The 17,946-nt window shown below is 47.5% G+C and overlaps 1 protein-coding gene across 2 annotated transcripts in view; it reads right to left on the bottom strand.

The window, feature by feature from the left end:
• LOC103625407 (SLIT-ROBO Rho GTPase-activating protein 2B) overlaps positions 1-17,946 on the bottom strand; it is a 58,814-nt gene that overhangs the window by 17,063 nt on the left and 23,805 nt on the right. For both annotated transcript variants that reach the window (XM_008644824.2, XM_017727279.1), the window contains exons 2-3: positions 10,929-11,121; positions 2,844-3,006 (exon numbers count right to left, since the gene is read on the bottom strand). In XM_008644824.2, the coding sequence (XP_008643046.1) occupies positions 2,844-3,006; positions 10,929-11,121 (356 nt within the window). The remainder of the gene's footprint in view (positions 1-2,843; positions 3,007-10,928; positions 11,122-17,946) is intronic.

Genomic DNA, 17,946 nt, shown 5'->3' with positions numbered 1-17,946 from the left:
TCAGTGTCCCAGCCTGGGCAGGGATCTGTGACAGGACCTGCATCTCCTCGCCCCAGCACAGGGACCCTGTGAGACACAGCCACGGACCAGGCTGGCTTCCCAGGGTGCTGGGAACCCGAACAGTGCCAACACAGAACCTCTCAAAGCCCGTGGGCAGCGCAGGCAGCCCTGCTGGGATGCTGGAACTCACTGAGTTCACACTGACAGCAACCCGTCCATGCTCGACCATCAGCCGTGCCCTTTGCAGAGTCCAGGAGTGACCACGCCAGACTCTCACCCTGAGCGTTCTCCACCCCAGCCTGAAGAGACAAAACCCACGTTGCCACCACTCCTGCTGATGTTCTGGATGCAGGAGGAGCTGCTGGCCCCACCTCAGGCTCTGTGCTGCTCCAGCTCCCTCCGCTTTCCCCTCCTCACCGCCACGAGGCCGTGTTCCCTTCCCAGCACAGCCCTTATCACGCACACCCAGCCCCTGTGCTGCCTCCAGCCTGCATCACAGCTGTGCTCTGTCCTTTGAAAAGCTCTCCACACACTGAGAGATGCAGCAACTCGAGAGTTCAGCGACAAAAGGGACGTCAAGCACCTCCTTTCTTCCCTGCCTGTCCTCCCATCTCACCCGCTCCATCCCAGCACGACACAGAACACTGATTTGACAAAAACGGCCCAAGGAGAGGATTTTTATGCCTCAGGATCTGCTTTGGAGTGCTCTCAGCAGATGAGGATCTCTGTGTCACCATCCTCTCCACATCTCCTGGCATTATTTAAAACCCAGTGAGTACTTCCTAAATGTAAATTGGTAGATTCCCTATCAACACCTACAGAAAGGCAGCCTGGCTTTGCCAGCAACTTCAGCCACTTGTCCCTGTTTTTAACTCAGGAGAAGGCAAAAAGGTGGAAAAGGTCCCAATTACTTAAAGTTCAGAGATGCTCTGACAGCTTCTGTGCTGCTTTGGGGATATTTTACAAACGTGCCCCAGAGGGGGTTTATAAATGGGTAACGTTTCTTTAAATCCACGGACTGCAAAGCTGATTTGCAACACTTTAATCACACACCTCATCTGTTTTCTAGCCTGCAGTACCTTCTGTACCAATTCAAACTGCTTCTCGCAGCTCAGGAAGGGAAGAGACTCAAGTGAAAAAGCACAAGCAGGTCCACATTAGCCAAATTTCTCTATTTATCAGCTGCTACCAGATAACAGAGGATGCAATTTTCGGTTTTAACCACCCAGCACAAGTGGAGCAGTAATCAAACACCTGATTTGGCCTTCAGCCAACCTGGTACTCCTGGCAAACAGCCAAACAAGTAGCTGGGATTTAGTAACAAATGCCCTTTTGTTTGCACAAATCAACGTGGAGTTTGCCCTTGGCTTGCGAGAAACAAATCAGAGACGTATTTTGCTGTTGATTGGCTATTTATTTGTTTTTATTCAAGTCCTGCTGCCCAAAATAAAGCATAAACACGGGTTTGCCCTGGTTTATAAAACACAGTTGCCATTTCCAGCCAAACTGGGATAATATCAATTTCCAAGTGCTGCTTTGCCAAGGCACTTTCCAGGCCACCTTGCTCCAGCACAGCCCTTGTTGAAATTCAGCAAGGAGATTACTCCTCCTTTGGAGGGATTAGAGGAATTGAAGAGTAACTGCCATTCAATAATCCCATGTAAGTATCTAATCAACCATAATGTAATTACCAGAAAGTTTTAAAAGGTCAGAAAGGCCTCAGTGTGACGTTACTTGAAAAGGAGAAGATTCCTCCTCTGCTCGGGCAATGACTCAAAAAAAAGAAGTACAAGAGAAACAGAATGTAAAAGTGGAATATACTTTTCATCCTCCATTAAAAACTCAAGGAACAGGCAGGAGAGAGGGAACACCTCAGATTTTCATTCTCGCAGAGGAATCACACCCACAAGAAGCTGCTGGAACAGGGCACAGGCAGCCTGCTCTCCAGGTAAGACACAACAAGATGCTGCTCCTTCAAGTGCATCTTGACATGAAGCTTCACACACAGTATCGAGCATTGTTCATTTTCCAACAGCCTAAACAAACTGCTTTTCACAGGCTTCCTTTAGCTCTTCAAGCAACACGAAATAGCTGAACAATCTCTCCCTTCTCCAGGCCTTGCTAGAGCAGAAAAACCTCCCCAAGCTCAGGACAGGTTGCAGGGGGTGGGAGAGGGGGCAGAGAAATAAATGGCTTTTCCAAGAGAAGGCTTGCAATGACTCCAGCACGTGAAGCAGCAGATGCTGCAGCCATTGGCAAATCTCTGCAGGGACCAGGCATCACCACTGAACAGCACTTCCAAAGCCTCCAGATCGTGTTTCTTTAACTGCAAGAACAGATTCCTAATAGGAAAACCCTCCCACACTGTCCCACCTTCCTTCCCAGGTGGAAATCAAGGGGACAAGGCAAACAAAAGAGACCTCAGCTGTGTTTTCTCCTTTTCCCAGAAAAGGACAATACATCCTTTTATTATCTAGCATAGCAGAAATTCTCCCTAATTTTTCTTTTAACGGTAATTTCTCCATGGCAGATAAAATTCTGTCTTTAGAGGGTTGTTCTTGACTAATGTTCAGAGTTGAAGAACTGGAATGTTTCTGCTTATTTAATTAAATCTTCAACATCCACTCAAAACTGTGAAACAGGCTAAGAGGAGAGAAACACAGCCTTAATTTAGACCAACAAATGTCAACTGGCCGCACTGGGGAAAATGACTGAAAAAATCAAAGGTAAGTCAAGCCCAAAGAGGAAAAAATCCCCCAATAAATCGACCCACCAGGAATAATAGCTGGAATTGCATTTTAGAAGAACCAAAGTAAAAGTTCTGTGCTGTAGCACTCAGTTACCTTCTTGAAGAGGCGTCCTGAGTCCTCGCTGACCTGGACGAAGCGTGGGATGATGTTGTTGAGATAAATGTCACTGAGAGTGGTGTGGTCCCTGCTCTCCCTCTTCACCTGGTTGAGCAGCAGGTTCCAGCAATTCACTGGTGACAGCACATTCTGATCCTTCCTACGAGGACACAAAATAGCAACAATTAGACAGGACTCTACCACGATTCTGGATCTGTCAATGCAGCTGTGGGGCGGGTGGGATGCCGAGGAGCAGAGGAAAATACAGAAAACACACCCTCCGTTACATTTCCCTACATTCCCACGAGTTTTTGCCCCCCAACAAACAGCTCCTGCAAATGCAAGCAGCACTGTGCCAAATGCAGGCTCTAATTTTTCCCTTTGAATCCAGGATTTTGTGCATAAATCAGAGCCTGAGGCAGGGCGATGGCTCCAGTGTCTGACAAAAGGTTTCACAGTCCTGTCTCAAGCATTTGGGTCTTAACCACAATAAAAAAAGATTTCAAGCACCCAGAGAGCTGAACAGCGTCTGCATAGGAAACAAAATGTTGTGTCTCATGTGCAAAGCTCATTAAGTGGAGGCATCTCTCTCTATCTGTCCCCAGCACTCCTAAAAGCAGCTTTATTTTCTCATCTTTGAACTTTCCCCACCTTCTTTGGGCTGATGCACCCAGCAAATGAGCAGCACAAAGGGCAGCAGGGGAGAGGAGAGGAACCTCGGTTTATTTGGGTCAGCATTTCATTTACTGGAAGGAATAAGTTGTCTCTCAGGGCAGCATTTCATCCCAGATGAAAGCTGGGATCTCACAGGGTGCCCCAGCAGCAGATCCAGGTGGAGCCTTAACATCATTTACTTCTCTCCAGTTCTGTTTACCATTCATTTACAGCACAAAAATATTTATCTAGAAAAGAGTAAAACCTGTGGGGCAAAGCCAGAGCTCTCCCTGATTATTGTACACAACTCTATTGGGGTTTTTTTCCTCCTAAAAGAAATGCAGTTTAATTTCCATTGAAAAGGGAATATTCTGCACTTGAAAGGACAGCAATCTCTGCTGCAAGAAACGCCTGACATTGGCAAAATGGGAAAACTGAGCCAGGGCAGAGTTTCATTACCCTTCTCATGACACCAACAGTTGGATTTGTGCTGCAATATGGATAATTTTAGATAAAGGGTTTCAGAACAGCTGATCTTGAGGGTTTTTTTATTATTTTTTTCTTAAATAAAAAAATTGGAAAGCTCAGGACTGACTGCAGCTTGTGATCTGGGACTGCTTCACCCACTGACTCAGTCTCTGCCCTCTAAAGCTGGCAGAGCTACAAGTGAAAATTACCCAGCTACCATGAAGAGTTTGGGAATGAAATGTAGGAACAAAAAACCCTCAGACTCTCCACCAGCTGTCCAAAATCCTGCCTCAAAACCCCTCAGAGCCCATTACTGCTCCAGCACAACCAGGAGCAGCCTGGAGGAACTGGGAGCCACCAGCACCAGGAGTCCTGGCTCCAAGAATCCATGGGAAGGAGCAGGGAGCAGCAGGAGCACCTTCCCTAAGGAAGCTGGAGCCCCAAGGAGAAGCAGGAGAGCTGCAGGAGTTAACTGGACAAATCCCAGCTGTCCCAGCCACAACAGCCCCAGCTATTCCAAGGCAGCAAATAGCAGGGATACCAGGAGCCCGTGGAAAGGCTGGTGAGGGCAATGCCTGGTGTCTGCTGGCGCCAGATGGGCTGTTGACACACTCCGTGTGGTTACACATGAAAGGCCATCCTGCAGGGAAAACTCAGCCCCAAGCCCACACGCTCCCAAGTGCGCGGCCGGGATTGTCACCTTCGGGATGAGCAGCCACACACGGCCAGATTCTCATTTTAAATTCCTTTAATTTCTTGCTGTCTCTTGGTTTCAATAACCCCTTCAGGGCCTTGCTGAAATGGGCTCCTGCTGTCGTACAGACCCAGCGTTTTCGCGGCAAGGGAGGCAGGCAAAACCACTCCTTAAGTATTTGCTGGTGACAATTTTCCCAGCAAAAAGCAGATACTGAAGGCAGAAGTGAAACAGAACAGGAAAGATTTGCTTCAAACCTCCCAAGCATCCTTTAAAACTCCACACACATTAACTTTTAAAGCACCTCTGGAACTGCAGTTTCTCCTGGGGTGGGACATGGGCACAGTTTTCCCAACTCGGAGCAGGAGTTCTACGACTGCTCACAACAGAACCTCTTCAATCCTCACCACAGCAGACAGCGGGGAGCAAACTGTGATTCCCATTAACCATTTCAACTCTCCAAGGAGCTGGGAAAGGCACTCTGCTCCCAGCTCCATGTCACCACAGAGGAGGGATGGAGAAGGGAAGGGAAGTATCAATAGGGACTGGCGTGTACAACCATTCTGAGCTCCATTCCCACAGAATGACAGAGTCCCTCTTCACCCTGGAGAGGTAAAACTGATGAGATCAACCCAAAAACTTTAGGATGTGAATATGAACTTTCCCCAAAGTGCTGGTGCCTTCACACCAATAACTTTTTGACTCAAACTTCCCCCATGAGGAGGAAAAGGAAGAAGATGCCAAGATCCAGGTTTATTTCAAGCACTATTTGTCCTCATGTAAAGATGGTGTGATGATAGCGAATGTGGAGAGTTTATTTAGGTTAGCCTAAATTACAGCAGATCACAGCAATCGGGGCTGTCTGGGAGCAGGAAGAGGAAGCTGAGCACAGATTTTCAGGGAACCACAAACAACGAAGCCCTGTGGTTTCTCAGGTGTTATCTTGATCGGGTCCTGTGCAGCTTCCACTTCAAAGGTTTCAGCTGGGTCTCAAAAAGATCAGAAGGGAAGATTGAGTCTCAAGTATCTGAAAAGTCTTAATTAAATTACTCATTCATACAAGGGACTTGCAGACAACCCAAGATTTATCTGCTGTAAGGCAAGCAGGGGAGAGCGACAGACTGCGGTGACACTGAGTTGGGCATTGCAAGGAAACAGCAGAAAAATTACCTTATGTATATAGTCAAATTTTAAAAAATAACCAATAACAAAAATAATAAATTAATTTTTTTTTTTTTAATATCTAAAACACCACCCACAAACCAAGAATAGGAACCCCATGTTTCCCTAAGGAGCACAAGATGAAGGAATGAATCAGATGAGAATGAAAATATTAATAAATAGAAAGGCTCTGTCCAACCTGGCCTTGGACACTTCCAGGAATGGGACAGCCACAGCTTCTCTGGGGGCCCTGTGCCAGGCCCTCCCCACCCTCACAGGGAGGAATTCCTTCCCAGTATCTCACCTAAATTCCCCTCTCAGTTTGAACCCATCAATCCTTGTCCTGTCACTCCAGTTCCTGATGAAGGGTCCCTCCCTCTCCAAGGAATGTCCCACTGTCCATGGGAACAGAAAACTTCCTTGCACTGAATGAGGTGTTTAAAACAACCCCTGAAGTCTCCTGTTCCACCTCCTGATCTCCCCAAAATACTCAGACTTTTCCCAGATGTGTCCAACAGACTTTCCCAAAGCTGGTGCATCCCAGGACAGTCAACTCTGCAAACCCTCAGAGCTGGAGCCAGGCCAAGTGTGAGAGCAGAGATTTAATTGTTCCTCTAAATACTCTTCCAACCCTCTCTGAATTTTGTCCTCTGCAGTGTGCTCTGGCAGGAGAGGCTACAATCACAGCAATGTGGTGTGACACTGGCATCACTGAGATGATGAAAAACAGCACAGAAATCCTCCCTGAGGTTTTACATCCGTTTTTGCTGGTCATGGATCCCCGGCTCTCTGCATTCACGGAGGTCACTGAATCAATGAATGGTTAATGCTTACAAAAACCTTCCAAATGGGGTTATTTGACAGGCTCAGAATAAAACGTGCAGGACTCAGCTGCAGCAAAAAGAACCACAAAAATAGCCTATGACAATGTTTATTATTATTAATAATAATAATGTAAGTGAAGTCCACGTGACCCAAATGCTTTTGTCAATTCCTCTCTCACAACCTGTATCATCTCTGCTTCAAAGAAATCATTTTACTTTTAGGCAAATTAAAGCTGAACTTCCCTGCAAGCTGCTCATTCAAATCCACATCTGATTTTCCCTGACACAGCTCAGTGTTAACTGCAAATTTTGAGAATTACAAGCATGGACATCCATGCTGCTCCCTGCCCTTCTCTTCCAAAAGATTCCAGTTATGAACATCTGTTGTTTACAAGTGCTCAGCCTGAAGGTTGCCAGACTTATTCTGCATCTTCTACTTCAAGGCAAAGGCTGCCAGAAAGCCATCTGAATTTCATGCTGGGATATCCTGGACATTCAGCTCTCCAGCTGACAATTGCTACTCAGGATCCCGCTTCCAAAGACTGTCTTGATTTAAAATATGGCCTTAAAATAGCATTGTCTCTTCTTTTTTCTTCTTTTTTTTTCCTTTTTTCTTTTTCCATTTTCTCCCTCAAAAGCAATCACTCAAGATTTGCCACGGTTTTCATATTGTTGACTGATGATTTGAATAGGCAAATGCCTCCAGTACAAAAATCACATGAAAAAGGAGAACTGAAGCCTGAGGTTGAAGGTCCCACGGTCTGAGTGCAGTGGGACAGAGCCTTTTTTTGGGGCTGGAAGTCACACCCAGCCCTGCAGCCTGCAGGGACCCCCAGACCCAAGAGCCACGTGTGAGATGGATGCTCTGATTTACACCTTAGGTACCAAAGCTGGGGGCAACAAGCTCCTGTAACAATCACAGACTTGGGCTTTGAAAGGGTGTTTCCCAACAGATACTGAGGGATATACAACATATACACCAAATATCGTGGATGACTGTGCCCTTTAATAGCCTCTTCTAACTGAAAAAAAGCCACTTTTAAAAGAGAAAAGGCACAGTGAGGCCTAACAGCCATGGCAGAGCAGTTAAAAGCAAGTAAAACCTGGGCTGTGTCCAACTGCCATCAACTCCTGCGTCACCCTGGCTAAATCAATCTGTTCCCCTTCTTCAGAGACATCAGATGAGGATAACACACACCTACCCCTGTAAATCATTTAAAAATGCTCCAGTGAAGCCTCAAACTGAGCACTCTGTTGGGCACCCTCTAAGCCCAGCCCCAGCCAGGCTCAGTTTGCTGCCCAGACCCAGCCACCCCCATCTCAAAACCCATTTGGAGAACTCTCCTGCAAGGAAAGGCTCAGAGAACTGGGTTTGCTGGGCCTGGGGAAGAGAAGCTTTGGGGTGACCTCACTGTGCCCTTCCAGTGCCTGAAGGAGCTGATGAGGACGATGGAGAGAGATGATTTACAGGGGGCTGGAGTGACAGGACAAGGGGAATGGCTTCAAATTGACAGAGGGCAGGTTTAGAAGGGATATTGGGAAGAAATTATTTCCTGTGAGAAACTGACACAGGTTGCCCAGGGAAGCTGTGGCTGCCCCATCCCTGGAAGTGTCCAAGGCCAGGGTTGGAGCTACCTGGGATAGTAGAAGGGGTCCAGGATGAGATTTAAGGTCCCTTCCAACCCAAACCAGTCTCGGATTCCATGTAAACGTGGCCACCTGATCAACTCTGAGACAGCCACATCTAAGAAAAATAAACCTCACTAGGTTTTGAGAAGCCCCACTGCAGCCTGCACCTCCCACACCGCTCTTTCCATGAAACCTGTCCTCTTCCCAGCGTGGGGATGGCTGCTGGAGGAAGCCACACAATCCAATTTCAGGGGTCAGCCTGAAGCCTCCTGCCCTGGAGAGCGTTCCCTTAAACACACAGAGTGCAGCAATGACACAAGAGCTGCAGAGCAGGAACACACATGTTCACACAAATGACAGGGTGGCTGCCTGACAGATTTCCTCCTGGCCTGTGTGTCAGGAGATCTAAAAACGGGATGTGCCTTGGGGAGCAGGCAGGGAATGATACGGTACCTCCCGACATAATTACCAGGTTCTGGAGAGAGCAGGCTATTATGGGGTATTTATAGGGTCAGAGCCAGGCAATTACAGAGCAGCACCCGCCTGGGCTCCGCTCCCAGCCGTGTAATCCCAGCTCCTGAGGAGCAGGGAGCTGATGGCTGGCTTTGATCAAACGAGGGGCTCCCAGTGGGATTCCAGCTCCAGCATCTCCACAAGAGATGCCAGCCAAGATACTCCCTGTGATTCAGACAGAGCAGCATTGGGGACAGGTGATTACAATGGGAATTGCTTCCTGACAGACCCCTGTGGCATTCTGACACTTCTGACTGGCACGGCCAGCACACAGATGACCAAACAAGGGCTGCATGGACAGCCTGACCTGTGCCACTGCTCTGACCAACACTGCCCACACACCCAGCAGCCTCAGACTTTGTGTTACTTTTCTCTTATTCCAACTCTTGACCAAATTAATTTGTGTATTTAGGACTCAGACCTTGCAGGGAGAATGTATTCCAAGAGCAAGGCATTTTTCTGGCAGGAGCAATCTGCTGCTAAAGTAAGTGAAATCAGGAGCCTGAGCAGCACCAGCCCTCTCACTGCAAATCCTGCAGGATTCTCTTCAACTCTGATCAAAACTTCCACATTATAAATTCATTCTAAATCCCCAAACATAAGGTAAGTTCTATGCAACTTTCTCAAGCTGAATATGAAAGTGTTTCTGATGGGATGTTTCATACCACATAATAGGAAGAAAATCACCTCAATTTTCACCAGAAATAACAACAAAATCAACTGAAAACACCGATCATACTGCAGAGGAAAAGTGTCATTCAAGACATCATCTCTTTAGTGCCATCTTAAAGGCACGTGCAGGATGTGCACAGTTTATAGTTGTAACAACGCTTTCCCTCCAAAGGAAAAGAAGAAATCCTTCACACTCTGACAGGTCTATGGATATGCAGAATAACTCTTCCCCAGTCTGTCAAATAGCTCTGCTCTGGAGCCAGGCTTTCCTCAGAGTGCAGCACAACGTGTGCTCTAAATGAGGACTGAAGTGAATGACATCAAAGCTGTGCAGACAGGAAACTAAAATGGTGCCTCCTTAATGGCTTCCACAAAAAGAGCTGCTGCTGGAAACGGGAAGCTGCTGTGTCCCCACATCCCTCCAAACACTGCAACAACACAACACAAACACAGGGAGAACATCCCGACCCAAACAATGCGAAAAGTGACGCTGCACTTTGGGCGGGGGCAGGCCCAGATGGATCCTCTCAGCCCGAAATGTCCAAAGCAGAAATGATTCAGATCCCAAGGCTGCTGCTGCTCCGTGTTTTCCCCAGCTGCTGCCCTGACAACACAACCCAACAAGGCAGAGCACTGCCCAGATGTGAACCACGGCAGCGCCGTGCTGGGCTCACGTGGCCGCGCCATGCAGCCCCTTCCTCACCCACACACTCCCTCCTGCAGCCCCTTCTCCTGGGAAAAGCACCTCAGAAGAATCAGAAGGATGTGAACCCGTGAGACCAGGTTCCATCTGCATCAATCATCCCAGCTCAGGTAAGTGGGGAAGAACCAACATCCCGCAACAAGCCCAGCAGCACGGCCTGACCCGCTTGTAAATGATGCTTCAGGCAGGAGAGTCAAGAGATTGTCAGTAAGGACATGTTTAGATTTTAATGGAGTCCCACCAGCTCAGTATCCAGGGATTCCCCCACCCACAGCGGCTCAGCTCTCTCTGGAAGTGCTACTGGTCTTATTTCTCTGCTGTTTGAAGTGATAGTAGCAGAGCTGCAACACAACTCCCACACAGAGCGTGTGTGGGATCCTAAAAACGGAGAACTGACAGCATGAACAGATCAGAAAGAGTTTCCCTTCAGAAAACCAAAGCCATTGACACTGAAGGAAATCCTGGCTTTGCTCACCTTTCCCAAGAAAATGACTCCTTTTGCACATTTCAGTTCTTACATCCCATTCCCGATTAACAACACACGACCTACCAGGAATTACTGACATGAAGTGAGCAGCCAGGCTACCCAGAAACAGGGAATGGCTTCTGTGTCCAACACAAACCTGGGGAACGTTTGGCTCTGGAACTCAGAGCAGTGCTGGTGCCTACTTTCCCTGTAACAACTCTCTTTTCCATTCCTGTCCTTGTAAATCAAATTCACAGCAGGGGAAAAAAAGGGCAGAAACAAAAGGCAAATACTCTACTTGAATTGCTGGTCTTTGGTGCTCCTAGTTTTAGCCAGGAATCTCTCAGCCAACTTCTCCAAATTCCTCGAGTAATCCATCTCAATCTCTGCCTTCTTGCGGAAGAAATCCTGCAAGTCCTGCAGTAACTGGACCCGAAGCTCACACTGCTGGTCAAGGCATTTCAGCTGCTCTACCAACTGGGCACGGATCTCTGCAACAAATAAAAGCACTGCAGATTAAACACAATCCCACCACAGAAAACACCATCACAATTCTCCAGTAAAACATCGTTAAAAAATATGTTCCCTCGTTAGCGTCAGCCAGGCTCCCTTGTGGTGATTAACACTATCTGCAGGCAGAAAATGACTGGGGTTGCACCTTGGATGCACCAACGGCAGCAAATCCATCCCAAGGCCTGCAGTCTGGTGCACAGCGAAGCTTTGTTGCTGAAATGTGCATCAGTTACAAGTGTCAAGTGCATTTTTGGCATGGGGAACGAGTGGTCACTGCCTAAAAATGTACTGAATCTCCGTCTGGAAAAAGGACCGAATGCTGCAATCCCCCACGTCAGCTCAGCAAATCACTTCAGGGAATTTCTATCAAATTCCTCTGCAAACTACTCCTGATGCAGAAATCATCAGACGTTGCACATTCTGGGACACTCCCCAAAGGCACCAAATTCAGATTATTCACTTTGCTCCTGAGTCTCCAGCTGTGCAGCTCATTATAAACCAAGCCATGAAAGAGATGAAGAAACCCCTCTGGAGAGCCAGCACCAGAGCACTTCCCATTAGGGAATCATCTCCAGGAAGGCTCCTTTTCTTTTAAAAATATCTGCAAGTAACATTTCTCCCATAAAGCACACATATAGGTGTTAATATTATAATTAATTATTAATACAGATTCATAATCATCACAGCATAACTATTACGAATGTCTCTATGTTAACACAGTATTTTACAAGTTTTCAAGCATTTTACAAACATGAAAGCTTCTCCCATTCACCCTGTGCTCTCCTTATCCCACTGATCCTGCATTTGAGGGACAGAATAGTAAAATGACTCACTCACGGTCAAAGAGGGCAAGAAAACACAGCAGAAGTGTGTCAGTCCCAGTCTGAAAATGCAGAAATATTCAGTGATGCAGCCAGCAAAGGCTCTTTGGCTTTTACACAGGCAATAAACTCAACATGCAATCAATAAAATGTGCCCTTTCATCTAAAGGTCTTTGAGCAGTCCAACTGTAGACATTTGCCACGGCCTGACTGTGAGTGCTGCTCCCTCCAAAGGTTTTCCAAGATGTGTTGTTCCAGGCTGAATCCCGAACCAGCAATAAAACTGCAGGTTTCCAGCAGTCACAGCTTTCCTCACACCTCCACACTGCGACTACAGGCGCCCACAACTCCATCACCACAAGGGAAGGTGGGCAGGGATCACTTCCCAAATGCAATTTCTTTAAAAATCAACGACTTCACTGCTGATTCCTGAAATACAGAAAATCACGGAGAGCAGCTTGGCTCCTCTTTGAGTTTGTCCCTTTGCCCAGGGAAAAAAAAAAGCCATCTGGACCTCCATGGTTTCATTCCTGCCATGCACTCCCAGGATCAGTTGCCTCGGATCGTGCTCACATCTGCGGGAACAGTTTTAGGGAATCCGGGATTCGCCGCGAACAAAACCCCGCATCTTTATTTTAGGGACTCCAAAACCCAAACCTTATGTATGAAAACACAGCTCCCAGTCAGGCTTGCCAAAAAAAAAAAAAAAATAAAATCTGCACAAATGTGGGGTTTTCAAGCTTGAAGATGACCTTAATTAGCACTGAATTTGGTGGTTCCAAACTCCTCAGCCTGTGGTACCCAGGGGCTTTTGCTGCAAGGAGGAAATACAGGCAGCAAGGTTGTTGAAAGGGAGGAGTCAACACCCTAATGTGGGGGCAAAGCTGGGCAGGTTTATTTTTTTTCCCCAGGAGAGAATCTTAAAAACCAGAAAACCTGTGTTTCTTCATCACGAAACACAGATACAGGCAAACACATCAACCTCAGCTGTCTGTGCGCTTCCTTAACCAAAACCACTCCAGCATCGCTGATTCCCTGGCTCAGGGATGCCCCAGCTCAGCGGGAGGGGTGTGGGGTCACCCCAGGCAGGGGTCAGCACCCTCCAGAGATGGCTGTAAGGGTGCTGAGGAGACAAATCCATGAGGAACCCGACCCTGGATGCGCAGGGAAGCACGAACCACGCCAGGTAAAATCTGCACGCTGCATTTACCCCAACATTGGAGATTCCTTTGCTTTTGCGCTGCCTTTGTTGTTTGCTCCGTCCCAGCTGGTGTTTCAGGATTGGCAGGGCCTGGGAGGGCCACGGGGAAAGCTGGGATGCTCACACACATCGGGCCCGCCAGCACTTATGTAAAAATTTGCTGCTGATGCTCAACATGTGCTGCACACATTCAGCTCGAGCCCCAGCCACAAACCCACTCCAGGATTTGCAAGGCTCTGCACAAGTGACAGGTTTAACCAGGGAAATGCAAACCAGACACCCCCATCCCACCTGAGGCTTTGCCATTAAGACTTTTTAAAGCAAAGGAAGTGATAAGAGCACTAAAATTGTCAGGAAGGTGGTGTTTCCTTGCTGCCGTCACTCAGCTCTCCTGATCCTTAGCCTGACACTCACCTGCAGGTCTGACACCCAAAAAGGAACATTCTTCAACACAAGAAGTATTAGAAAGCTCTTCCTCCCTTTGTGTCTTCTCCTCCACCCTTTCCTCACCAAAAGGGATGTTCCCAACACAGAAACAACTCTGTGACCTTTCCAGAAGCTACTGGACAAAAGACACTAATTTTAGTAAGTTGAGGACTTATTGAAAGGGATCCCAAAATACCTGAGCAGATCTGGTGTTTTCTGCTAAGCACATTAAGAAACTCAGGATTCAAATGCAGCAAATATTTTGTTTGCCTGTGATGTTTTAATTTGTGCATTTAGGGATTGCTCATCTGCAGTTTTTCAGAAGTCAGCAAACCCTCTTAGCATGGATGAGCAGCAGAGACCATGTGTGAAAAGAGGATTGTGGTAGGGATGGCAAAGACCAGATTCAGCTCAAGCAGATCATGGTATGACCACCCACCCTCCTCGGTGCCTCAACTGAGGGATTTTTTATGAGGGCAACAACCCAGCAAAATTGGACATTCTCCATCATGTTCTCAATTGGAAAACCACCTTCTGGAGCAAAAGTAGAAATGCACAGGACCACTTCCAAAAAACCAGCAGCTCTCAAAGACAAGAAAGAAGACCAGCAGAGCACGAGTGTTTTAATTAGAAAACCAAAACGCAGCTCGAGCTCTCGGCTCTCGAGGTGGGACCCTTCACACGCAGCTCCCTCGCTGAACAGCAGCAAGAACCAGCAACTTCTCCTCCAGTGTGAAATGCGATATCAGCACTTTTCCTTTATAAATAAAGGCAGTGTTTTGGAGGGGAGCAGTGACAGCTGATCGGGCTCCCGCAGGGAACAATGAGCCATTCAGCCCCGGCTTATCGAGTCCGCGGCGCTGGGCCGGAGCGACGCAACCTTGCTCATCTTTCAAACACACACCCCGCAGTCCTCTGCCACAAAATAAAATCAAGAATGCAGGAATTTCCTGAGTCTTACTGGGCTTTCCAGAGTATAAAGTGCCTGCTTGTTTTCCCACTGCTTACACAAGCAGAAGATATTTTTTTCGGCCCTGCTCCGAGCACATCCCCCGGCGGAGTCGGGGCCGTGCGTGCTCTAACCCGAGGGTCACCGAATTACACGGGACCTTTTCATGTCTCCAGTCACAACAACCACTCCAGTCCTGAACCCACCGCTTCTGCATCTTTTAATTTGCACAGGTTATTAGGTTAACAGCCACTTTAAACACCAAAAAAGCCTTTCCCCCTCCTTTCCTTTAAACCTTGGCAATCCCACCCACTGTGATCATTGAAGACAAGGAACAACCTCCTGAAGACTCTGCTCCCGCTGCCAGTGCTTCAAGTGCCTGAAGGTGAATAAGCACACGATGAATTCAAGGTCAAGATGCCTGTGGCAAAATTAGGATTAAACACCAGGTATTCTTATTGTAAGCCTTGCCCTGTATTGCTGAATTCTGTCTATTGTATCTCCAGCTCACGTGGCTGACAACTACATAATACAAACATCCTCAGTGGCCACAGAAAGTTTTCCATCCACTTAAAACAAACCATCTATTTGTTTCCATCACCAGATCATAAAGTCACCTGGGTCACCAAGGGACAGACCATTGTATAATCCCGGAGAGTTGCGTAACTTGACTTCTATCCGTCCTGCAACCACCTTTCCAACATCCCTGTAGCATGCAGGAGGCAGGTCCAGTTTATAATGAATTCAGGGGTAAGGAAGGATCTTCTGCCTTCTATATTTTAGTCACATTTGTCATTCCCTGCCCAGAGAAGCTGTGGCTGCCCTATCCCTGGAAGTGTTCAAGGCTAGGTCGGATGGAGCTTGGAACAACCTGGAAGGTGCCCTGGTGGAATGAGATGAGCTTTAAGATCCCTTCCAACCCAAACCATTCCATGATCCTCAACATCCTCAAGCCACAACAAACACAGCACGTTTCTGCAGAGCTCCTGACAAGAATTTGTGTTTTCATCAAACAATTCCTCCCAGCAGGAGCAGGGGGATATACCCAGCGACTGAGACTGCACCTTGCTCGTGTACAGCATGCAACCTCCACCTTCTGAAAAAGAACTTCCCAAACATGACTTTTTAAGGCTTAAGCATCCTATAAAGCTGGAATATGGAACCAAATCTTCTGTACCAACTTGTTCATTCTTCCACAGGTCATGCAGGGACCTAAGAAAGGGCGACCTCAGACCCAAGAGCCCTCCTTGCCGGGTCACCTCGTGCACTCTAAGCAACGTTCCTGCTCCAAGCAGGATCACATCCCTCCCTAGGAAGGGTTTCAGCTCTTCCCAGGGATAAGCTGGAACCACTCTAACTGGATAGCAGCAGGGTGAATCACAGGCTGCCAGCACAGGGCACCAGGAGAAGGCACGAGCAGCCCCAGCTGCTGCTCAGTATCTCACCCATCTCCCTGCATCCACGCCGTGGCTTTCCCAAGGAGTCCCCGCCCCTCTCCCGAGTGCCACGCTGTATAAAAAGATGACAAGCTTGGGAAAGGAGTGGGATGGCAGCAAAACAGAACCACCAAGCCCCAGCTCCCGCCCAGATGAAACAGCAATGCTCTCACCCACACGGATCCGCTGCTCCGAGCGGAGCCCAGCCCCAAACCGGCCGTGCCCGAGTGGTCCCGCAGCCGGCCCCTTCCCATGGCAATGCCACAGGACCTCAACACCAGCAGGAGCCAAGCCACAGCCCAGGGACAGCAGGACCCAGGCAGGAATGGGAAGGTGGCAGCCAGCACTGGTGTGTGGCTCAGTTATCCCTACTAAGAAGGAATCACACTCGAGGAGCACTAAAATGCATGCCCAGCCTAACACGAGCTTATCTTTCAGGCTCCTCGCAGCATACGAAAGGCAAGAAAGGCCAAAATGAATTTAAAATCCACTTCAGACAAAGCTGGAGCTGCGATTTTCGATCTTGTGCCTCATCCTTTTTTCAATCCCCATCTCCTGGAAGCTGCCATGCGCTCGGGTGCTGAACATCAGAATGAGATGTCCAGGCATCCCCTGGGGAGACTCCACGGAAGTCAAATGACAGATTACAGCTGGGTTTGAAGCCAACACTCCATTCAGTTTCAAAAAGTTAAAACCATCCAACACTACAACTTGTGAGTAAAAGCAGTAACTGTTTAAATACACAAGTAACTTTAGAGAATGCGCTGAATCACATATTTTGACATGTTCTCACCACATCACTAAATTATTCCCATTTCCCCTGCCATCACATATGAGAGGCCGTACTCCAAGAGTGAAGGACTTGGTATTTCTGACTATTTTTACTGGTACATGATTACAAACAGGGCTGTGACTAATGACAGGCCCAGCCCAGCAACCCCAGTGTGGCTGGGAGGTTTAATGACTTAGAAAAGCCTTTATATATTAACAGCAAGAATTCCAGTGAACAAGCTGTGTCACCAGCCAAAAGCTGTTGATCATCACAGCCTTAAGAATCTCCCTGGTAATCTAAAAGCTCGGCTTTGAAGTGAAAAGGATATAAGGGGAGGAAATACAGCCTTTTGTTTAAGACCAGAGCCAGGAGGGAGATTCAGGTTCACAACCACTGTAAGCCCTGGAAAAGGTAAATATTTTTTCTACAGCCAGATATTCCATTTGAGAAATAATAGCAAAGGGTAACACACACTGACAAGAATCCCTTTGTAGTTATAAATATATAAACAGAGCTGGAGGTGTTGGGAGCTGAAATTCTTTCCAACAGAGATTGATGAAATCATTTTGAGGTGCAAGACGAGTGCTCAGAAATTTGCATTAATGAAGTGAAAGAAGAGGACGCCAGACGTGCTTAAAAGCAAAAATTAAGGCTGGTCTCCGTCTCAGGGAAGAACTGAGGATGTTCAGCTTTTATTTCCTTACCTACACCCTAATTTATGTGCATCTGTAATTCCTTGGGGCTCCCAGCTTTTCCAGGCACCACACAAGTGCTGCTTGCAGGAGCATGGCAGCCGCTGCCTCTGCCTTGGGTGATGCCTCAGCACAGCTGGGACCTGGAAAATTTGTAACTTTATAAAGAATCCCACTGGCCACAGCAGCCTGGACATTGGTTGTCCACATCCACACAAAAAAAACCAAACCCAAATCATCTGATATTCCCAGACTGCAAACTGATGTGAGGCTTCAGACCTGCAAAACTTCTAAGTAAATGCTCAGAATCCTGCAATTAAACATGTTGACAAAGTTGCCAAGGTATTTAAGCCATGCATAATTCAAATTAAATATTTAAATTTTTTTTTCTGTCTAATGAAGGTCCCCTTTGCTATCATCAAAACACAGGCCATGCTGTTGACTTTTGGGGAGGATGTTTAAAACCAGAACCCAGATTAAATTCCCCTGGGCAGGGATTCATGGCC

Source organism: Corvus brachyrhynchos, unplaced genomic scaffold, assembly GCF_000691975.1.
Source record: "Corvus brachyrhynchos isolate BGI_N302 unplaced genomic scaffold, ASM69197v1 scaffold72, whole genome shotgun sequence".
Classification (NCBI taxonomy): Eukaryota; Metazoa; Chordata; class Aves; order Passeriformes; family Corvidae; genus Corvus; species Corvus brachyrhynchos.
This window is presented reverse-complemented; position numbering and strand designations above follow the sequence as displayed.